The 24,004-nt window shown below is 43.3% G+C and overlaps 1 protein-coding gene across 3 annotated transcripts; it reads left to right on the forward strand.

The window, feature by feature from the left end:
- Positions 1-1,502: 1,502 nt before the first annotated feature.
- Positions 1,503-23,405, forward strand: mbd5 (methyl-CpG binding domain protein 5). 3 transcript variants are annotated; one of them, XM_073462194.1, is made up of 9 exons: positions 1,503-2,250; positions 4,840-4,942; positions 7,154-7,337; positions 7,529-9,928; positions 15,197-15,414; positions 15,496-16,620; positions 17,047-17,120; positions 18,150-18,225; positions 18,309-23,405. In XM_073462194.1, the coding sequence occupies exons 1-9, from the start codon at positions 2,138-2,140 to the stop codon at positions 18,369-18,371; spliced, it is 4,356 nt and encodes a 1,451-aa protein (XP_073318295.1). In that variant the 5' UTR covers positions 1,503-2,137; the 3' UTR covers positions 18,372-23,405. The 3 variants fall into 3 exon arrangements, with proteins under 3 accessions (XP_073318295.1, XP_073318296.1, XP_073318297.1); XM_073462195.1 differs by having other exon boundaries at positions 15,499-16,620; XM_073462196.1 differs by having other exon boundaries at positions 7,154-7,325.
- Positions 23,406-24,004: the final 599 nt, after the last annotated feature.

The raw sequence follows: 24,004 nt of genomic DNA on the forward strand, positions 1-24,004 counted from the left end.
ATCAGCCTGCAGGGAAAGGTTACACATTAGCAGGTACCGTATGTAATTTGGATACGGCAGCTCCTGAGAGGAAATGGTGGGGGAGAGAGTTGAGATCTAAATTTGTGCTTTCACGTTAGCGAGGTGGCTGATTTAGGGGGTGTTGCTTTGCCAAAGGTTAAGATAAAACATTCAGCCCAGGCACCTATGTAATATTTAATCAGAATGTCTTTCTCTTTCTGATTCGAGCAAAGAAAAAAAGACGAAATACCAGATCGAAACCTTTAAGAATGGAGGTTAAACACTCCTCTAGCAGCACCCCTGCACTAAGCTTCTGTTGGAAAAATAATTAATTTCTTTCCTCACATGTGAAGACAACAATCGCAATTATGTTTTCTCTGTTACCTCTGCATTTTCCAAACACGGAGTTCAGGGAAATGAGATTTTAACGACGTGGCGGTTTGTCTGATAGGACGCGACGCACCTCTCCTGAGGATGATGAGGTGCGACTGTCGCTGCTGCGCATTTCCAGATAAACAGCATACGTTTATGTGCCGCCTTGTTTTTACTGTGCCACGGGTTGCACTACCCTCTGTACCTCCCCTTCCTTCTGTGCTGGTGTCACTGGGTTTGGTCTCAGCAGCTCACAGGGCAGTTATGAGTCAGCAGCACCGGCGGCTGAGAGGAGGCTTTGCATGGAGCTCTATCACTCACATACTGAAATTCAGCTCCGTTTACCAGCTTTGATGGGCTTCAACTAGTGTTTGGATTCACTCTCTGAGACAGGAGGGGAGAACTGGCAATATAGCAGCGTGAAAATTAAATGTTTTCTATGTCGTTACGTCATATTTTGATGATGGACGTTTGATTTTAAACCTGCAATATTAGTAGCATGAGATGAGAAGCATCCTCGATGTCGTATGCAGTGACATCCTTTTATTTTGGCTGTGTCGGCCACATAAAGCCCGGTCCGGTCCTGAGGTTTTAGTGTATTGTAAAAACATTGCACTCTAGATCAGGCCTGCCACTAATGATTATTTTAGTCTCTCGTTAAGCTGCCAATTATTTTTAACAATTAACTGATTAATCTCTGAACCTATAAAAAAAGTGAGAACATTTTAAAATCGAGTCTTTAAATCGCTGCCCAAAGACTTTTCATTTGCTCTCATGAATGACGAAGAAAAGCAGAACATCTTCTCATTTAAGACGCTTGAACGGGACAATGTTTGACATTTCTGCTTGAAAAAATGACACAAAGGTCCAGTGTGTTGAATTTTGGTAGAATTATAATGTTTTCCTTAGTGTATGATCACCTGAATATAAGAAGCTTTATGTTTATGTTAGCTCTGAATGAGCCTTTTATATCTACAGAGGAAGCAGGTCCTCTTCCACGGAGCACAACATGTTTCTACAGTAGCCCAGAAAGGACAAACCAAACACTGGCGCTCTGACGATGTTTTTCTGATTTTTAGGATCCTTTTACAACAATAATTTAGCATTTTTCCTGTTAATAGGATAATGGAAATAATCTGTTGCAAATTAAAAATTTCATATTAACAATTGGTCAATGCTTTCATACTGTAAACGCCCAGAACAGATTTAATTTACGATGAAAAACTAAAGTTAATTCCCCCTCTGTTCTCCCCTGACAGGAACCATGGGAATACCACTACCCAACTGCGTTTGGGATCCAATATGTTGAACTCACTCAACTCGTCCGACTGAGGGACTGTATCCTGGGCAGCAGAAGACAAATGGTCACGTATTAATAATAAAAGACTTTCCTGTGAAAGCGCGGCGCGCTCCGACTCCTGACTCGACTTCTTCAGCCGGCATCTTCCCGAGTCAGATGGCTCTGAATGACAAGATGCAGTAATGGAAGTCCATGCACCGTTCAGCATCGTCGTCATGAAGCAGCTCAAAGGGTAGGGTCTGCCGTGAGCTCGCCTCACCCTACCCGACCACCCACCCACCCCATCAGCTCCACCTGAGAGCAGATTCCCACGTTCAAGCAGCTCTACCCTTCTCCACAACCCTCCCTCCTCCTCCACCACCACCACCACGGCTTTGGAAGACGAACATGACGTGCATTGCGAAGACGCTGGTTGATGTCTGATATATATACCTCTGAGGTGTCGAGCGTAAAACCAGTGGAGCAATGAATGGCGGAAAGGACTGTGAGGCGGGAGATGAGAGGCAGGCCGTCCCTGTCCAGGTCCCCATTGGCTGGCAGCGCAAGGCGGAGCACAGCGGTGTGGTCATATACGTAAGGTAAGACAAATTCAGCAACGAGTCCATCAAACTTGTCTAGAAATATGCTAGTTATTTTCTTGATTGATTCATTATTTAGTCCGCAGATGTCAGAAGACTGTAATCGTCAGATTTTTCCAGGGCCTAAGGAAATATCCAAGAATATTAAGGGCTTCGACTAAAGATTCATTTCATTGATGTTTAATCTGTAAGTTATTTTATTGTCTAATTGATTAGTTCTGGTCTATAAAATGTCAGAAAATGGGGGAAAAAATGTGTTTTTTGGCAGATAAACATGGAAATACTGTCTGAAATGTCCAAAACGGCTTGTTAAAATGAACTGTCTTTGTATCCCCTTACTTACTTTTCACTTTTCATCATTTTGATGTCCCAACAACAGTCTGAAATTCAAAAGATATTGGATAAGATATTCAGCTCTCAACAGTTTAACTCAGAGCGATTCTTCGAGAGGTGCATAACGATTCTCCAAATCCATGTTTCTGTTTAGACCTCAACTTTTGAGCCACAGTTTGGTTGATTTGATTTCAGGGGGAGGATTTCTGGGTTTTATTACATCAACTACAATTTATTTGGAATATCAAGAATATCATAAATGTAACTCGAGTAAAACAAAAATCTACTCGGGAGGCTGCTGTTTACAATAAGGGATCCCTTGGCACAGGTTAACTGCAGCCCACATGTTTGCTTGGACGTGAAAATGAAACCAAAGTCTGGTCGATTTTGAATGTGATCACCGGATTTCACAAGCCCGTCGCCTCCTTCCAGTAACCATCTCTTCAAGTCATTCGTCACTCTTGAAGTCATTCGTTTACAGAATCCACTCAGCTGGTGCAACAGGGACTTCGTCTAATGAGTTGGATCCTTCAGCACTCATCGTGCCATGAGGACTGGAAGTTGGTGTCCTCCCCAGAATATGAACACCAGCACGTGTGTTTACCAGCCACAATGAACTAAAGCAGTTGGCTGGTGTCAGGTTTATTTTGGGTGTTGGAAAGAATCCTGTCTACTTCTGTGACCGTGGCCTGATACTGTCACCGCTCACTTGTATTTGCTCACGTTCTCCAACATTGGAAGTGTGCTTTTGCTTCAGGGATGTGCGACTGTAGATCCTCACAGTAGATATTTTTCACAGCAGCTTTCAACTAGGGCTGCTTGATTATGGTTAAAATCAAAACTGTTTTGGTCACTAAGATCATGATTATTTAGCAGATGATTCGTGTTTATAATGTTGTCTTGTTTTGGTGTATAAAATGTGAGAGAGGTTTGCTTAAGTGCGACTCCCTTGTCCTTTTTTGACCGCTCTAAGCACCGGTATGGTACATGCTCTTCTTCTTACATTCGTGGCAAGTTTGAAATGTTTCACTTGATATTTTTCAGCTTTTAAGGCACGAACTCCCCTCTCCTTTCTCATGTTATGTGTCCACAGGATGCGTCATTTCCACGCTTTCCAATTATTGTTTATGTAATCACAAGCCACAATGTTGGTCTGCTTTGAAGTCCCAGAGTAGACAGCCCACAAGTGGCATTCATCTAATCAGGTGCAGCCATGAAATGTTTGCGCAGTAGCCTGTGCTGATCCAAGCGTCCAAAACCAAAGGGAAGTATCGTGAGCCCTTGTGTCCAAAAACGTCCCTGTGGACACGTGTCATCATGCGTTTAAACAGCATCTCTGCAGCCATGAGCTGCTAAAGACATTGTCGATACTCCTGATTTATAGAGTTTTAGGGAGAGGGATGCCAAGGTAAGGAAATCTTCCCACCATTAGATAAACTAATATTTAACAAGAACGATATTGGTTGATGGTGCTTGATATCCGTAGAGGGCTTACTTTGATCTTTAACGTCAGATTCAAGTTGCCGGGTCTATCAGACATCCCCCACGCTGACCCTGACCGTTTTAACTGATGTACACAGCCCTTAATGTTAGCGTTACTTTACAACTTGTCTAACTGGTGGTAATGTTAGCTCCTTGTCAAGGCTCAAGGCTCCTTGTCAAATTTGTTTTTCCTCTGATGATTGCTGTAGCTGAAAATGAACTAAATTGGTTTTATTTTTGGCCTAATGTCCGAGCTGACAGTTAGATTTACCAGCTACGGTCTGCATATTGAAATAATAAAATATTGCCAAACTGGACGAGACAGTATGATACAGGCTCCTCCTCCTTCATTGGCCCTTTTTAAATCTTTGTTTTTAATTCACATAGATGGAAGAATCCCACTTTGGTGTATCACTATGGAGTGGGAGGATTTTTCTGTTTGATTTCATGGTTGCAAACCTGCAGCGAAACCTGCCTGAAGGAGCTGCTAACCCACCTAAAAAAATCATTTGTGTGTCTGTCAGCGGAGCATTTCAGTGTGCAACGGCTCCTTTTCTTCTTCTGAGTCAGGAATAAATTTGCGGTGGTAGAGCTGCACCTTTGTGATATTTCCGCATAAAAATGTTCAGTTAAATGCAAAAGCTTCAGTCCTAAAATATGGAAGGATGTGCATAAACTCATTTCAGACAATGCAAATGAGTGCTGCAACATAAAATACCACAGAAGGAGTTTTTGTGCAGCCTCCCCTCTAATGTGGTTGTTTTCTGTGTGCAGTCCCAGTGGCTCGTTGCTGTCCAGCTTGGAGCAGGTGAAGACCTACCTGCTGACAGATGGAACCTGCAAATGCGGCCTGGAGTGCCCACTCATCCTCCACAAGGTAATTTTTTGTCTTGATTCATTTAAAACGCGGCAGCAGGGGAAAAGATTTTTACAGCTGCCTCCAGAAGATGGAAGTCCCAATCTGCTGATGAAATAAAAAAGCTGTTGTCCAAACAGACGGACTAAAAACTCTCAGTTCTTATTAGTTCTTACATGATGTGGTGAGGTCTTGATCATCATTTTATATTAAACTGTATTCATCAGCTGTTCACTATAAGGTAAAAAGTGAAGACAAAAAGGAAAAGGAGGTGAACCACATATCGTTTCAAGCGTGCAGTAGGAGATGACGTCAAACAGGATTTTGTTTCCGTTTGGGGAGTCTTGTGTCTGATCCTGTCGCTGCTGTTTGGAGACGCAGGTGTAACTTCAAGATTTATTGTTTCTTTAGTACATTTCCTCACAATTATTCTTGCAGGAGAAGTAAAAGACATTGAATGCTTGGTTGTGCAGGGTTTTTTACTTACTTGAATTTCAATCAATGCCACATGTTTGATTGATCTATTGAAGTCATTATTGACTAGCAACAAGAGTCATGATCTTTTAATACAGAATTCAGTTCAACTTTTTGTTTTTCAGGTCAAAATCAGACTAGATTCTTGTTTTAAACAAGTTGATGGCAATGCCATCGTCGTTCTATCGCATCTGCCTTTAAATATAACGTTTGTTTGTTGTTAGGAAGTCACACTGAGATTAAAATGTCTTGCCAGTGAGACAGGGTCAAAATAGCAGCTTGAAGGACATGACAAGTCAACAGCAACATCAAATCATAATAGCAGCAGCAAGTATAAAAATACAGATGAATTATCATTTACATTTTCAAATTAGATTTTACAACAACTGCTTGATTTTGTCCTATTGGCTTTTTGCAGGTTAGTTCAAATAAAATTAATCAAAAACAAAGATCCCAGAGTTCAACAAAAAGTACCACCCCTCTTGGATTAATCAAAACATTTATTCGATATGCTAAATACAAGATTTTGTTTGATATAACCCCTTGTAGTCTCTTACGGCCATCTCTGTATCTTATACTTAGTCATTAGTCACATGGGGTTACTCATTTTATAATTTTCCCCAAAACACCAGTGAAAATACAGGTTCCCATGACTCCTTGTGACCTCACATGGGAAAACGTTTAATTTGACATTCCCGAAGTCTCATACAATTTCAAGGTTTATTAATTTTAACATTTAATTTATTTTACCAGAATTAAATGCCATTTAACTGTTTGCTCCTTCTGGTAATGGCTTGTAAAAACTGACAGCCGTCTTGAGCAGATGTTGTGGTTGTTGATCTGGAACTTCTCCATTTATCACAGATTTGCACTTGCAGTGAGAATGAGTGTTAGCTAAATGGCCTCTTCAGACTACATGATATTTTAATTCAGAGCTTGGCGTGTCCTGGCCTCAAGATAGGACACATTACTTGTTTGACATTCGTTACCGCAGCTCGGACAGAGGGAAAGTGGATAGAAGGAGGAATGAGGAGGAAGTAAACATGTCTGTGAGGAGGAAATGGTGTCACACTAGTCAAACCAAGGTGAAAACAACTTCTGACAGGCAATTGTTATCGTGATGCCTTTGTTTTTGTTGAGATGGTCTTTTGAGTATCAAAAAGTCACCTCTTTCAGCTTGAAAGGTTGCTGTAAAAGTTTGTAGTTTCGTCCTTCACGGAGCACGGTAGCAGCTTGAATTTATGTCAATGAACTCCAATTGTGGCCAGTTTTCACAGTGGGGAATGGTATAAAAATGTCCAGAGGAGGCTCTCAAACCAGAGTAACTCACTTCCCATTCCATATGCTCAGCATGTATGAAATGAATTCAAGCTCACCACTTCCGCCAAGCTACAAATGTCGGGGTGTTGTGAGGCGTCTGCTGTATCACATTACATGGGGTAATCCAACCGATTATCCTTCTTGAAGCTAAATTTGTCCCCAACATACCATGTCGGTCGGGTCAGACCATTATCAAGATGAAAATGTTGAATACTCTGCTCGATTATTTATGTTTTGACCCAAAACATTCTCCTTCTGTTTTTCACTTTCCCCTTAAATTGTCTTCTCTCGACAGAAAATGATGTTAGAAATGTGAATGAAGGAGTCTTGTGTATTGACACATAGTCACGGATTCAAAAACAAAATTGCACTGAAGTCGCATTTAAAAATCACCTCTTTGACCAAAACTAAAACATGACTATCTGTCTTTCCCCTCAGGTGTTCAACTTCGACCCAGGGGCAGCCGTCAAGCAGAGGACGGCGGAGGACGTGAAAGCAGATGAAGATGTTACCAAGCTCTGCATTCACAAGAGGAAGCTTCTGGCTGTGGCCACGCTGCACAAGAGCATGGAGACGCACCCACCTCTGACACTCACCAGTCCAGGGGGAGGTACGCGAACATGTAAATCCAGTTTTATCTTTCAAAAATCAAAAATGTTTAGTTTGACGGTGTCCCTCATCTTAACTATGTAGTCGTTTTAAAGGTTCATCTGCCACTCTGGCCAGGATGACAATGACTTTCCTTCCCTGTCTAAAATTTTGTCCAAGGTTTTGCTATCGATTTAACTTAATTGTACTCTGTTTTGCCTCAAGGTACATCATCTGTGGTCACTACGCATTCCACGACTCAACGAGCAATAAGGACTAAACCCCACGATGGCCTGCCCAATGCTGTCGGCCCGGACTGCAAGAATCCGTTCAAGATGATGATGGCAGCTGGGCAGCAGCAGAGGCTGTATCCACCCCAGGAGATGGGTGGAGCCCAGCAGCCAGAGCTCTACTCTGGGTACCCCAGGCCGCAGAGGCTGGGCAGTGGGGAGCCAGGCCCCAAATCCCCTTACCGGGTTGGGTATGGAGGCATGCTGAGCCCACCTCCCTCCAGTGCTAAGCTGTATGGAGATGGCTCACAGTCTCCCAGTGCAGACACTCTAGGCAGCCCTGAGGGCTTTCCAAGGACCAATCCTTGTGGGTTTCCAGGAGCTGGCAGTCCTGGCTCAGCCTCCATCCATGGGAACACTAGGACGCCTCTTTCCCCACCCAGCGTAATGCTTCATGGCTCCCCTGTGGGCCAGCCATCCTGCGCCATGACAGGGAGGACTAGCACGCCCCTCTCCCCGACGGCCACTGCCAAAAGCCCTGTCATGAACATGAACATGCCACGGGGCAACTTCCCCCCTGGTATGGATATGCCCCGTGCAGCGTTTCACCATAAAACACAACCCCCTGTGCATCCCGTACCACCTTCATCCATACCACCATCCTGTGCCCTTCAGAAAAGGCAGTTGACCTCTGAAAAAGACCCCTTAGGCATCCTGGACCCCATCCCCCACAAGCCAGTCAGCCAGCCCCCCAACAACACCCCAAACCCCTCTAACTTCCAGCCTAACATCCACTCTCAGGTACAAATGATGAATGTAAACATACCCCCTCCCGCCATTGTTCCTTTGCCAAGCAACTTACCTTTACCCACAGTGAAGCCTGGGCCTGTGGGGCATGGCGGCCATATTCAAAGGACTCAACAGGGTGGTCCAGCTTCGTCTATGTCCCCCTCCCCTGTCACCTCCCCTGTCCACATGGCCGGGCCTGCCATTGGGAGAATGGAGGCCTCCCCTCATCGCTCACGCTCGTCCTCCACCTCCTCTGACCACGGGAACTTTGCAATGCCCTCGGGGCACCAGGCCCCATGTGGCACCATGAAGGTCCCTCCTCGCTCCCCCAGGTCGGCTATGGGATCTCCCAAGCCAGCCATGCCCTCCAGCCCCTCCACCATCAAAACTGACCCACACCACCAGTACAAAGACTCCCAGCTGTTGCCAGGGATGGGAAACTCGATTGGCACCCAGCAGCACAGCAACCCCATGTACTCACCCACTTCTTCCTCCTCGTCATCCTCTTCTCTGGCAACCCCCAGCGCTTCCCAGAAGGGCCACCCAGGACTCCTGGGGATGCCCCTCAATCAGATCCTCAACCAACAGAATGCCGCTTCCTTCCCCGCCAGCAGTCTCTTGTCAGCCGCAGCCAAAGCACAGCTAGCAAATCAAAACAAACTTGTCGCTGCTGGCAACAGCACTGCTGGCATTGCTGGTGGTGGTGTTGGGATGGCAGGCATGGGGGCAGGTGGAGGAGGTAATGGAGGAGGTGGCGGGCACCCTGGATCTATGAGCGGCCCTCGAGGCATGGAAGGACACAGCACTTTAAATCCAATGCTCCCGCCAAACTCCACCATGCTGCTCAACACTCCTGAGGGCCAGAGCGGTCGGGCGGCTCTGAGAGACAAGCTCATGGCCCAGCAGAGGGACCCCATGCGCAAACGGAGGCAGTCGTCAGGCAGTGCTGCTGTAAACCACGACACCAGTAACAACATGGTCTACAACATGCTTAACAAACGAGGCATGGGAGGACCCCACATGCAGGGGCCCAGTGCAACTGAGCAGCTGCGGAAAGTGGGTCGACTCGGAAACCTTCCCCCAAACACCTCCATGGCCCAGCTCCTCCAGTCCATGAGCTGCCAAAGCTCCCACAACATGGCTGGGAACAGCCATCGTCCAGGTCTCAGTCCCGGTCCAGGGCCTGGTCCTCAAGGAGCCACACAGCTGCACTACAACGACAGCACAGGTATGGTCCCCGGTGGCCCTCAGCAGAACCTTCTTGCTCAGCAGAGGCTGCGGGGTCCAGGAGATGCCATGCAGCACTGCCAGAACATGGACAACTCTGGGGGCCATCTGGGCTCTCGTCCAAGCCAGTTCCCTGACATGATGGCCCAGATGCAGGCCTCCTCCATGAGTAACTGTGGGCCTATGGGGCCAGGAGGTGGACCAGTGGGTCCTGATGGCATGCCGCTGGGACGCCCCAACACTAACCCCCCACCGCTGTCCCACCCCGGCCCTCACCCCTCACAGCAGACCCTCCTTCATGGTATGGGGCGGACTAACATGGTGGTGATGCCACATGGAGGTGGTGATGGAAACTGTACACAGACCATCTCTGATACAGGTGAGACACCAGCTCTGCTCTGTAACTGCATGATATGTAGAGAGAAGTATGAAAAACTGAAAAATGCTGTTACTCAGTTGAGTACAGAGGCTGTAGTAAACTTCATATTAAAAAGGCAAAAAATGTGTATGTATTCCAGAGCAATTTATTTGAATTGTAGGTTATTAAGAAGGCCTCACATAAAACAATTGTACTGAAATTTAAAAAAACAAATCAATTAAAAAACTCAAGTGCGCAGTAGATCCTGATTGATATTATCAGCTAATATCGTCCTATCACAGATAGCAATATTGGTGTAAATGTTGCCCTATATGTGCCAATATGATTTTTATTTTATTTTTTAACAGAACACAATGCTGAAAAAGATGCAAAAAAGATTAATTTCTTAATATTACAATCCTCAATTACTGCCTCCAGTGTTCGATAACCTCATATCAGAGAACATGGCAAAAAAAATTATGTTTGTGTATATATTTTGTTGATGTAAGTTTGAATCTGTAATATCTGTATTGGTATCAGCCTCAAAAATCCAGTATTAGTCGGGCTGTAGTGTACAGCATTACATTTTTGGCAAATTGGCAATTAATCAATCAGACTATTGATTCTGGATTTGTATGTGGATCGGTGACATCAGTCCGATATCCGATAAGTAAATTAAGTCAGTATTGGCAACCAATACCAGTTCCTGTGAACATGACATTGCTTACATTCATCATGGTGACTAGTAACTGTACTATTTTTCCAACATATTATCTTAAAGCTACTCAGATCATTAGTAATAATAATAATCCTGCACTGTGTTTCTACTCAGCTGGTAGATTTAAATGCTCAGCAGATACTGTAATAACCCCAGTGGTTCCAGTTATTAAATCCTAAAAGATAATAATTATTTGGTGACATTTCACAACGACTGACAGCACACAAACTCCAGTCCAAAGCGACCTCCCTCTGGCTGTGTGATGGTGCTGATATCCTGTTCAGTTAACGAGTGTGCATCCCCCTCCCTTTCTCGTGATAAGCTAATGGCTGGGTGAAGATGTGGTTTCTATGGCTGTGAGTGAACTAAAACCAAAGGATTTAGGTGATAGGCCCCGAGCCGAGACAGTCGGGCTCCTCCAGTATCTCCGAGCTAATGAGCAGGCCCCCTCATCTTTGGAAGCCCGGCTAATTGTCAGTCAGCCAGTGTTTCTCTTTGTTTTATTTGTATGCTAGCATCAGTCAATGGTGTAAGAAGATGGAAATGGGATCTGGATCACGCTTTAAGGGAAGCAGCCCAGATAGGGTGCTCTAAAGAGCTTCTCCCAGCTAGCTGGTCGCTATAGTAACGATAGACCCTGAATAGAGACCAGAGTGAAGCCTTTGATGAGGGTTTAGGCCTGTGTGTGTGTTTGAATGACTGTGTGTGCATGTCTATGACTACTTGCGCATTACAGTGTGTGTGCCTCTGTTTATTTGTGTGCATGTGAATGACTTGGTGTGTGACTGTATGTTTTTTTGTGTGTGTTTGTGTTTTGAAAGCACTGAAAAGGCCCAGATCTTGTTTTTTTCCCCCTTCTTGCCTGCTGCGAGGCCTGGTCTATGAGTTTATGTATTCATTGTGCATCTGTGTGTCTTCATATGGTTTATAATGGGAGATATCACCAAGGTCTGCTGCAGGCCACCTGTTCTTATCACCAGGTGCCCAGTTCTTCTGTATTCCTCCTTCGTCGAGTCATTGAAATTCAGGTGGTCCTGTGCAGGTCAGGAGGTAGCCTATGAGGTTTGTCGCCAGTCCTGTAGGGATGGCAGGAAAACAGTTGTTACGAAATGTTGTTTTGACATTTACAATTTTAATATTCTCAAAATGTCTCGAGGAATGGTCATTTTAATCAGCATATTTGAAATATGTTGTTTTATTTTTTACTAGGGATGAGCGAGTACACCATTATCGATATCTGTTCAACCAACTGAATTATCTGTGTCCGTACTGGGTGGGGCTAAAACCAGAATTGGGCAGGACTAACTGGAAGTTGTTCATTAGTTGATGCTTGAAAGGATGGGCTGTTTCATCCTCACTTGGTTAGGTTTAGGAATGAATGGGCTTCTGTGTTAAGAGATTTACTCAGGCACAAAAGGTGTAGTATGTGTAGTTTATGTGTTGGTTTTCTTACGGTTGGTACTTTAGTTTCCCCTGTAAACATACTGACTACTTCAGCTGAGGCACTTGCTATTAACCGGCTTGCTGCTGCTCTTCATGGGTTATATCCGAAGCCGCTCTTTGCTGCCGGAGTGTCTCTGGGCTAGAGAAAGTGGACAGGTCGGGTGTCAGAAGGGCAGGCTGCCCTTTCGATTGCCCAATGGCAAACCCTGCCTTGGAGGGGAAGTCTGCCTAGCCTAGAGACACAGCTGCTAGCTGAAGAGGTTGGTGTGTTTACTGGGGAAACTACAGCTGATAATCTGCTGTATCAAGACCGCCGCTGGCTTATGAAGATAAACAAGCTGGCAGCTGTTACCTTTTCTTCTTCTGGGGTTTAGCCAATTAAATGTCAGGACTGTCTCTTAACGTGGAAAACAAGTCTGCCAATACGATCCATTAAAATAGGCCCAGATTTGCCACTATCCTACTTGTAATTTGATATTAAACTAAAAACACAGAAAAAATAACGACTCATTGGTTACCTGCTTGTTTTTCCAAGCTGTGGCCTTCATCTGGAGTTCATTGTGAATGAAAGAAAGCCTGATACGGCTGAAGTTATAGATCTCATTACAATTGTACCAACATGCAGGCACGTCTGACTAAACACCATATGGAGTTTAACACTCCAACCTGTTGCCTCCTCCTGTTGCTTATGTCTGTTGTTAATGCCCGTGGTCAATTAGCCATTTTTAGTGTCTCTTATTCGGTGTGTTTCTACCATTTTTTTTTTTTTTCTAATCCTTTCTCACTGATAAATTCCCAATATTTGCCTGGTTGGGGTATTGTGTGTTTGTAATCAGATAATTGTTTTAATCACCTTAAAATTAAACGCCAGCCATCTGCTTCTTGTGATGAAGTTTGCTCACTTAGCTCCATTTCATGAATATATTTGTTACTTCATTTTTTTGGCTTTAAGTCTTCTGCTCTCACCCCGTCATCAAAACATTGCATTGCAGTGACTCTGGTGGTCTAAAACTCATCAGTGTTTTTTGACATAAAAACGAAACCAGTGCAATGAAATAATAAAAAGGTCCTTTCAGTGTTTTGGGGCCCTGGTGGCAAAAGCACATAAGTACTCACGGTCTCCTGGGATAAAAGAATATTCTGTCACCAAATGGCAGATGTTTTGCCTCTGAGTGGCTCTTCATACTTGAAGCTAATTTGGATGACATGTTAGGGATCTTAAGAGCACTGGAAGCTCTTTGAAAGTGGCTTTTTAGCATTAGCCTCTAACCATCTGTTTCTAGACAGCTAGCGTGCTCCCCCTCACAAATACCCCAAAGTTCATTGTAAACCACCCCCCAGACCTCCTGCCACCCAGCTGACCGCCCCCCCATCCCCCAGCAGGCTAAAATCACACCACCCGACCCTCGTAACCCCCCTCATCCACCCACCCGGCTCCCCCAACAAGCTTCCTGGCAGTGGACAGCACCACCAATCATCACTCGGTTCCCATGGCAACCTCCCCCGGCAACAGCCGTCACTATATCATAGCAGCAGCGGAGGATGTGGGGAGGGATATGGGGGGTTGGCCGAGTCGTGGCTCTCAGCGTTAAGAGAGGAGAGAGAGAGGGAGAGAGGGGGGAAAGAAAGAAAAGAGGAGAAAAAAATGGAGAGCACACACAGCTGCCCTTCAGCTACGTAGCATCGCACCAGCTGCTCCAGTCGCCACTCGTCCACACACACACACACACACACACACACACAGAGCGAGCGTCAGGCCTCGGAGATTTTGTATTTGCTTCGGCTTTGTCTGCATAACATTGCTGCTGGGCGCTCTCTTCAGTCATTGATACATCTGTGGCCTTGATGTGTGTTGTACATGCTCATGTCCTTGTGCGCTCTGCTAACAAGTCCGTCTCCAGCGCGCATCTGGCAGCGTGTCCGTCTGTTAGTTTGAAGAGCAACAGATTGTTTTTATTGTGCAACTTTTTCTGTCTCCACTTTGTATCATAAATTAGAAAAGCTCTAAATTCCAGTGAAGTGCTCCACAGAAATATTGGTACCAGAGTTGTAGTTATGTTGTTCCTCTGGAAGTTTGCATAATATTGCTGATTGCATAATAGTCACACTTGGGTTGTAAATCCTGTCAGAAGTGTCCAGTGTTTTCAGGCAGCTGCAGGGATTTATCGATGAGTTGTTTACTATTAATTTAATAGTTGATGAATCTGTCTGAGCATATTTTTAAGGAAAATTCTCTGGTTTCTTTCCTCTGTGACAGTAAAACTGAATATCTTCAGGTTGTGAACAAAACAAGACATTTTATAGACCAAATTCGTCATTGATTAATTGAGAAAATGAAAGTAATCGTTAGTTGCACCCCTATTATTTTGATATTCAATCAATCATCTTGAATTTTTCCAAGCAAAAACAGCGAAGAAAATGTGAAACATTCTGTGGTTCCAGATTTGCAGCATTTCTCTATTTTATGCATTTATTAATTTAATGTCATCAGATTTGGGGTAAAAAAACTGGTGACCCTACTAATTAGAGCTACTCGTTGATTAAATCATTATTAAAGTATTAATCGTTGTTCGGTCTATAAAATGTCTGAAAAAGCTGAAAAATGTCGAACAAGATGACGTCCTCAAATGTCTTGTTTTGTCCTCAACCCAAACATACTCAGTTTACTGTCACAGAGGAGGAAAAAAAACAGAAGAATTTTGACCTTTTTTCCTTCTCAAAGGGATTAATTGATTTTCAAAATAGTTTGTGGTCCATTTAATAGCTCACAAGTACGTATTAATCGTTGCAGATCTCCAACTAATGTAAAATATGAGAGATGTAGTTCGATTTTCTCACAATAACTGTTAAAGGTCTTGGAAAAGTCAAATTGCTCAGGTACCTAATCAATAGTAATAGAATTCTCCTTGAATTTAAGCTTATTGGAAAACCACAGAGAAAGAAATACCTCATATTCTGATCATTAACACATCAGAGCTTGTGCCCTTCCAGGCAAAAGGATCACTGACAGCTTTAAAGTCCTTGTATGTGGCCCGATGAGAACAGTTCAAACTGTGCTCCCATCATTTAGTGGTGCAGAGCTGCTGCACTGACATCTGTCTGACTTGTACGTCCTGATGGTTTTGCAGGAAACCCCTCCTCCCTCGGCTGTGGTATGAGCCTGCAGCCACACGTCAACGCCGGCGGGGGTCAGATGTACCAGCAGCAGGTCCACCAGGGCATGCAGCAGGGCGTGGCCTCCCATCCAGCCTACCAGGGACAGCAGCACTTCTCTGACAACCAACCCTACACAGACGGCAACAACGCTAACGCTGGCTCCATGGCCTGCCTCTACCAGAACTACCAGGTACGAGCTGCGTTTTATTATTTCAGAAACTTTCATATAAATAGTGTTCGTCATGTCGTGACCTTGCTGTTGTGTCCACAGCAGGGGATGTTGTCGCACCCACAGTTCGGGGAGGGACAACAGCCACAGGGCGAGGGGCTTCCAGCGGGCTCTGACAGGGGCCCTGGCGGAGGCCCAGAGTCGGTGGACGCCATCTACAGAGCTGTGGTGGACGCCGCCAGCAAGGGCATGCACGTCACCATAACGACAACAGTGAGCGGGACCACACAGGCGAGTCCGGTGCCCGCCCTCAGCGCCATGAGTGCCTTCACTGCCTCTATAGGGGAGCCCGTCAACCTCCCCAAAGCAGTCAGCACAGTCCTGCACGGGCACCAGGAGGTGGAGGCGTTACCGCAGCAGGTCAGACCGAGGCAGGTGAGGCTGGGTCGGGGTCAGAAGAACATGGACCCAGGGAAGAGCACGCCAGACAGCCACGAGGCCAACGACTACTTCCGCTCTCCTGGTCGTGGGACTCCGCGGGGGCAGTGGGACGGGGAGACGCAGCACGGAGGAGGCTTCGACGGCCACAGCAACAACAGCGCCTGGGGTGGTGAGGAGTTCCTGGAGTGCTCCACACAAGTGAGGAGTAGTCCCTGCATGGAGCGACCCGCCAGCCTGGCCCCGGCTCCACCCTGCCCCACTGAGGGGTCCAACGACCACGTCCTGGTCATGTCCCACGACAAGGCCTTCCTCGACGACGGCTATCGCTTCAACAACTGCAGCCGGACTCCCGTGAACTACAAGGAGCGTCTGGAGCAGACGGTGGAGCGCTGCGCCCACATCAACGGCGCCACCCCTCACTTTACCACCCGGGGTTACGGAGAAGTCCTGGGCCCCCCTCGGCAGGAGCTGACGGGGGACGACCAGTCGCCCAGCTCCTCCACGAGCCTGGAGGGACCTCTGGCCACAGCCAAAGACTACAGCCACTACAACGGCCACTTCAATGGCATGGCGCCCAGCCCGTCGGACACTAAGAGCCTGAGCAGCGAGGAGGACCTGCGGCAGCCGGACTCGCCCTCCTCAGAGCTGCTTCATTACCGCTCCAGGACCTTCAATATGGGGGAGCTGGTGTGGGGCCAGTTGAAGGGCTTCCCGTCCTGGCCTGCCAAGCTGGCTGGGGACGAACAAGTGCACAGCGCTGCTATGCAGCTGCGGGAGCAGGCCAAGGTGAGCGACTGTCTGTGACCACCTGTCGTCGTTTTACCAGCCAAGTTTAAATTTTCAGACTAGACGAGACTGCAGACTGACAGCTGCTTTCAATAACCTTACTTAATCTTCCCACGTTAAAAGTTTTGGAGAGTCTTGGGTTACAGCAATGTTTTCCTCCAGTGTAAGATGACAGAATAAGTTGTATTTGACTGTAACCAATCTGTGGCAACACTGAAGAAAGTCAGAAGGAAACAAACATTTCTGTCCTCTGGCCATAGTGGCAGATGGGTTCCAAAATCACCATTTTACCTGCCAGAACCGCCTTTCTGAATAGAAGAGGTTCTGCTGCTGACGACTGCCAAACACTCTGGTCGACAGAACAACAAATTCACTATAATTTTGAGTCCTGAATGTACTCAGATGTGTTCTCCTGTTTCCGTCCAGGTGGAGCCAGAGAAGCTAAAAACACTAACTCACGACTTGGAGGCACTTGACCGAGCCGCCAAGAGAGGCCTGAAGTAAGTAAACCTGCCCGCCACCATTACAGTCTTGCTCATATTATTGCCTTTATTGACCCTATTCAGCACCCTTAGTTACTGCTGCTATATCTGCTATACAAGGGCAGCTTACAGTGAGCTCCATTCCACATCGCTTGCTACAAAAGCTTGATTTATTATATCTTTGAATAATCTTTCATGCTGTTTGGTCGTATAAAGTCCTCTTTACAAAAGAAACTGGAAGGTTGGCATCAAAATCGTGCAAATTAAACTTGGAACAGTTTCAGCGCCGAGTGCACAATAATGTCTGTAACAAGCTGAAATGAAACAGCCATATTGCTTTAGCAAAGCTACTCTTTAAATAATTCAAAAATACAAATAGAGGGTCGGTCTGGGGTTAGCACTTTTAAAATTAGATCTCAGAATATGAGATGAACATTTTAAATCTGTTCAGTCTAACCGCTGAGTCGACTGTAGAGGCGCCGGTCTGGTTCGGTCTTTATCTCAGGTCACTCAGGGTTTTCTGGGCCAGAAAATAAATTAAAAATCAAACCGAACAAAATAGTTACGACGAAATTCTACCCTGTCACACAACACTGTGGGGACATCGAGTATGGAGTAGATATACATATTTATTTTCTACTTTAAACCACATTAAATAGTAGATCAGTAACCTAGTTAGGCAAGCTTGCCAACTTCTGGAGCTTACGTTAGAGCAGATAAACACTCTGGACTTTAAGCCAGTCTTTATACTGTTGCTCTTCAGTTATTTGCTTTTGGAAAGGCCAAAAAAAGGACACATGACTCGTCAGCATGTGGAGAAATCCCAACCTTGACGCACCTGGGACGCTAAACTGCTGCGTGAGGAGTTTAATGAATGATCAGTTTCATGATCATCGTTGGTGTTTGTCCTGGGTAGCATTGACACCTAGTGGTTAAGATGATGTCCTGAAGTTTCTCTCCCTGCAGCAACCAAATGTCTTAAAGCTATAAAACTGTCGAGTCCCTGTGTGACTGTAGGTAATGTAAAATGTAAATGTCGTCCAACAGACCGGGGAAACTGAATAATCACTTGGAAGCTGCTATCCACGAGGCCATGAGTGAGCTGGATAAGATGTCGGGCACAGTGAGTATTTCCACCTTTTTCCTTCTCATTAAGTTTCACTTTTAATCCGTCGTTAACGTTTTTTTCTCTCCGTCTGTCATCAGATCCCGTCGAGGGATCGTCAGGTGAAGCTCCCGAAGCCTAAGAGGAGGAAGATATCCAGATAACATTGAATGTGTCGGCCCAAGAACGTCCTCAAAGCCTTTCGGAGACTTCGTCCGTTCAGCCTTGATGCGATCTGAGCTCTCTAACAGGTGCTACACATGGACTCTTCAGTGGTACATCCTCGTTCCATGATATCAACTTGACTTAATGACTGACCACAGAAGGTGCTGGAAAATCCAATCACCGATACAGTTTTAACTGTAGAAGAGAAAAAAAACGAGAAAAAATAGAGGAAAAACGTCAAAAACGGTTGCAATTTGTCTACAGCTCACTGAATTAACTATTTTTTTCTAGTATAAAATAGTAAAAACCAACAAAAAAAAGCTACAAGCATTACCTTACATATTTAAGAAAATAGACAGTCCAAATATTTCTGATACATTTTCAATATGTATATAGATAATCCTGAAATTTCATGCTATTAAGAATTGTATGTAAATATTGTACAATGTCATGTACAAGCATACCTAATGCACATTTTATCTTTTATTGTACAAAACAAAGCAGAAGTGTACCAATGTCTTGGTTTCTATTCAGAAATGCGGTTGCATACGGCCGCATGCATAGGATAAATAAGAATACAGCCTAAAGCTTTTATATGATGAACTGTAAGACGTGCTGTTTTTTATTTTATTTTGTTTTATTTCGGTTTTGTTTCTTTGTAAGGGAACAGCAGTGGAACAGGCATGAGTATATGAGTTCTCCATTACGAACGTCGCTTCAGTGTTCATTTGTATTTGGGGAGAAAATGATGAAAAAAAAAAACCAGAATGAACTTTACCAGCAGAAAGTGTTCAATGTTTCCCCCGCCCGAAGCAGGAGAAGAGTGTCGGTACATCTTCATCTGCTCCAGCCGTCACTCTGACAGGAAAATCATGATGTTTGGATGTTTGGATGTGAGGCTGGCAGGTGAATGTCTTGGATTTACCAATCGTCATAACTGGCAGACGGGAGGAAGTTGGTTACCTGCCGATAGAAGAAGGAAAAATCCACCTGCAGCCACTTTTACTCTGTTAGATGTCACATTGGGTTCCTTAAGTTTCAGGAGTTTTGCATAAAAGCGACAGATATGGAGGCTCGAGGGTGCTCGATGGAGACGATGGAAACAATTACTTACTTTACTTGAATTTTTTTAGGAAAAGAAAGTCAAAATTTTCTGATTCCAGCTTCTGAAATAGGAATATTTTCTGGTTTCTTTCCTCCTCGATGACAGTAAACTGAATATCTTTGGGTTGATGACAAAACAAGACATTTTCCACCATTTTCAGATCAAACTTTGATAGTCGATGGTCAGAAATGTGTCATTTTCAAGCAAAAGACACTGAAAAAGTGTTGAACATCCTCTGGATCCAGCTTCTACATTAGCTGCAGCTTAATACATTTCTGTTTTGATCCTTTGGGTGAAGGAATATCAAGAAATGTATTCACCTTTTTTTGGCATTTCATAGACTAAACAGTTCATCAACTCATCCAAAAAAGAGCTGGTTAACTGACTATGAAAATAATCACCAGTTGCAGCCCCCTTAATTTGATAATCGACCAATAATTTGTCATTTTTTAAGCAAAAACTGAGAAAAAATGCTGAAAAACATTCTGTGGATCCAATTTCTAAATTGTGAAGGTTGGCAGCATTTATCTCATCTGTCTTTTGGACTATTTGGTTAAAAAAAGAAAGAAAAAAATGAAATTTCATGATATTTAATCACTGTTTTTGGGCTTTTAATAGATATAATGGAAGCTTGATTGATAAAATAGCTGTACGTTTAGATACACGGTACTAACCTGGTTAATTTAAACCGAGTGCACATTATCAACAGATCGATAATCAGATTTCAGCTCGATGAGCCAACTTTGGCCAATAAAATGTCCAAAAATTGTGAAAATGTTCTTGTTTTGTCCTCAACCCAAAGATATTCAGTTTACTGTGACAGACGAGGAAAGAAACCAGAAAATATTCACATTTAAGAAGCTGAAATCAGAATGTAGACTTTTCCTTCCTTTTAAAAAACTGCTCAGATCGATTATCAGATCAGCAGGTGATTAATTTAACGGCTGACGACGCTCGTGACCGCTCCTTTGTGTCGGCGTCTCATCCAATTGGCGAGTTATAAAACACCGAGCGAACAAAGCGGACCCTGAACGCAACACAAAATCACTACTGAGTGTTTTCAGGTGGATTTTTCCTTCAGCTCCAGCCACGAACCAACCGGCTGCATCGATGAGTCACGTCATTGGGTTGTTGTGATCATGTTCTCGTGCTCGTTTGTACAGTGATGTTTAATTTTCCATGACTGTAGTCGTTTTTTGTTTTTTTGCCACAACTATAGCTTTAGGTAGAGTAACCAACCTCAGAGGAGAGTCTAGATTATCATGAGGAACACTAACTCCAGAGCGATGAAAGCATTTCTCACATTTAGGGGCCTTGTGTTTATTTTCTGTTTGTTTTTGTTTTGCTTATTGATGTAAATTATTTATGTACAGTACTCCATATTTATTTTAAGCTTTACAAATATGCTAGATGGCAATAATACTACCAAGAGTTGAGAACTCAAGCCTTATATGTGTATATGTATGTTTTTTTGTTTGTTTTTTTTAACAGTGAATAGATCATGTATCCAGAGTCCATTACAGGTCATGTTCCCTTTTATTTAAGAAGTGAGCATTACAGATAACACTTTCTTTTACAGTGAGGATTGTTTTTGTTACACGTTGTGTCATGGATTTCTTAGTTAAAGGAAAGAAAATGTCAAAGTCTAGCCTACGAGACCGTACTATTTATGAATATGCACACATGAGAAGGCAGACGGGCGTTTATGTTGCTAATAAATGCAGTTTTTAACACTACTTATCTATCAAAATCATCACTTGATCGGTCTTAAAGTCGACAGTATTGGAAACTGAAACACTCACACTCACTCGCTCGCAGCTGCTCCTCCGGATCAGAACAACCTGAAATCACTACAGAATTATCAAGTGCAATATACCAATCGATGGCGAAGATCAACACTGCATCTCTTGATTGTTTGACACCTTTTCTTCAGCAGCTCGGACTGTAACTTGTTCCCAAAATGTCTCCTCGTCTTCACCTTCTTCTCCAGATTACCTAAGAGCCACGAAGTAGTAATTTATTTGTAGCTTTACCTCTTTACATCTGTTACACCCAGGCTCACATTTCATTTTATTAGTATTTCAACCCGTATAAAAGTATCTGATGAACAATAAAACACTAAAACGCCACAAAATACTTGAACGTTTCAGAATTACTCGCATTCATTACAAGGAAAAGTCAATAAAACACGACTCTGTGAAGAGATTCTTTACTTTCTCGCTCAGTAAAATACAAAAACACTATTTAAAGTGCAATATGTAAGAATTTTGGTTGAAAACATCTTAAAAAATGACTTAAACTATCAACACATTGGGAAGAAATAACAAGTTTGACATTATGGACATGTGTTGCAGAGATATCTACTGAAGTTAGCATGCTAACCCCGACCCATCCTGTCTGTTGATACCAATCCCAACTCCCAGTCTGGACTGGTAACTGCACGACTCATTTAGCTAACTGGCTAATGGTAGCTAGAGTTGACAAAATGTCTCTAAAATGCCACAAATTCCTTGAACTTTTCAAAGTTTTCTGCTTTTATAGCGAGGAAAATCCCAATAATACACAACTTTCAGAAGAGATTCTGTACTTTTTCGCTCAATAAATCATTAAAACACTACATTTAAAGATGCAATATGTACAAATTTTGGTTTAAAACATTAAAAAAATAACAAATTATCAACACACTGGGAAGAAATGTCATGTTTAATGTTCTGGCAAAGATATCTACTGAAGTTAGCGTGCAAACCAGCTAGCCCGGACCCACTCTGTCTTGTAATACCAATCCAATCTCCCAGTCTAGACCTCTAACTAGCTAATGGCAGCCAGAGTTAGCAGCAATTATACATTTTTACATATTGCACCTTTTAAATCCGCAGCTTTAGATCCACAAAGACGAAGAAGGAGCCTCAAACTCAAAAGCTGAATCACAGCCAAGTAAACAATTTCACCAGATCTTACTTTGTTCACGTGTGCACACTTTTAGGAACCTTAAACTTGAGTTGTACTGTATTTTCTAACGACATCTCACTTCTTACAGAACGTTATTTTTCCCTTTGTTGCCGTGTTCACAGAAAAACTCAAGGACGTTTTGGAAAACGTTGAATTTGTAGCAAAAATATCAGTATTTGAAGGTAAATATCTGTTTAACAACCTGGAAAAGTTAAAAACTCTTCAAAAACATTTTTTAAACAAATCAAAATGTCCTTATGTTTTCAGTGTGCACGCTATGAGAACCTCAACGTTGAGTTTTTACTGTAATCTGTGGCGAGGAAATCCTCCGGCCGTTTTCAAAAAATGTGACGTTGGGTGTCGAACACATGAGCTCTTTCGGTAAAGTTCATTCTGCCTCTCCTTCCCCCCCCACCCCTGTTTTTTGTGCAATGACATGCAGGAACCCGTCTCATGTTGGGAACCCATGTGTTATGGATCTGTTATATCAGTTTCATGTTATTTGTGGTCAAGAGTTCAAAGCATTTTTGTGTTTGAGATGTGCAGTCTATTTTTTTTTTTCTTCCCTCCTCCCGCCTGTGATTGTGTGTGTGTTGAGGTGTGAGTGTGAGTTTTATTTTCTGCTCTTTGAATCTTCCTCTTCCACCCCTTTCGTTGTCAGTATTTTATTTTTTCAACTTGTAATTAAGTATATATTTACTCACTAATATATACTTTACAAAAAATAGACTTGCGTGAAGTATGATGTGCACTTGATTGCTCTTGTTTATTTTTTTCTTTTTGCATTAATGTGGGCTAGGGATAGTTTGTCAGAGTCCATTATTTTGAGATTGTTTGGACTTTTTTTAATGGTTTGATGTAAGCAGCATTTTTTTGTAAATATTGTGAAACATTACAGGTCATGCAGTGATGTAACATTTTGAACAATGTTGCACAGATGTTTAAGATATTAAAAACATGGTCACTCTTACTTGAATAACCTGGCGTGTAACGTGTTTTTCTGCTCCCTGTTTCCTGATCACGTTTCTTATTTCACACACACTCGCATCTACTCAGCCGGGTCACTGAGTTTGTTTAAATCAAGTCTCAAGCAAGTGTTTGTTGATCCACACTGACCTCTAGTGAGCAAATATGAGATCACACTTTTAAGATCAAGCACTGAAAGTTAAATTCTGCATATTTCACCTGGCAATAAAAGAATAAAGATTAAATAATGGCTGAAAATGTGACTCAAAAACACACTAATAGGTATTTTTAATGGACAGATTATTAGATATATATAATGAACTACATACTGAGGCAAATTATTCTTTATTAATCACCAAATCTTTAATATTCTGTTTATAAAAAATATGATTTGTTTGGCAAGAATTTACATGTAATGTAATTTACATGTTTATTTTGCACATTTTTCCTTCCAACATTTACTCAGTTACAATCACATTACTGCATCCATTTAGCAGCTGTTATGTAGCTCTCATTACTTTATAGTGCCTGTAATGTCAACTAATGACTAGTGTTAGCATAGCTACATAACAGCATGATATTTATTTATTAATGTCAAATAAGTAAAACAGT

Source organism: Pagrus major, chromosome 24, assembly GCF_040436345.1.
Source record: "Pagrus major chromosome 24, Pma_NU_1.0".
NCBI lineage: Eukaryota > Metazoa > Chordata > Actinopteri > Spariformes > Sparidae > Pagrus > Pagrus major.

Coding starts and splice junctions, on each gene's coding strand:
- mbd5 (XM_073462194.1), top strand. CDS start 2,138: ATGAATGGCGGAAAGGACTGTGAGGCGGGAGATGAGAGGCAGGCCGTC. Junction 9,929..15,196: donor ACAGACCATCTCTGATACAG/GTGAGACACCAG, acceptor ATGGTTTTGCAG/GAAACCCCTCCTCCCTCGGC. Junction 18,226..18,308: donor TGGATAAGATGTCGGGCACA/GTGAGTATTTCC, acceptor GTCTGTCATCAG/ATCCCGTCGAGGGATCGTCA.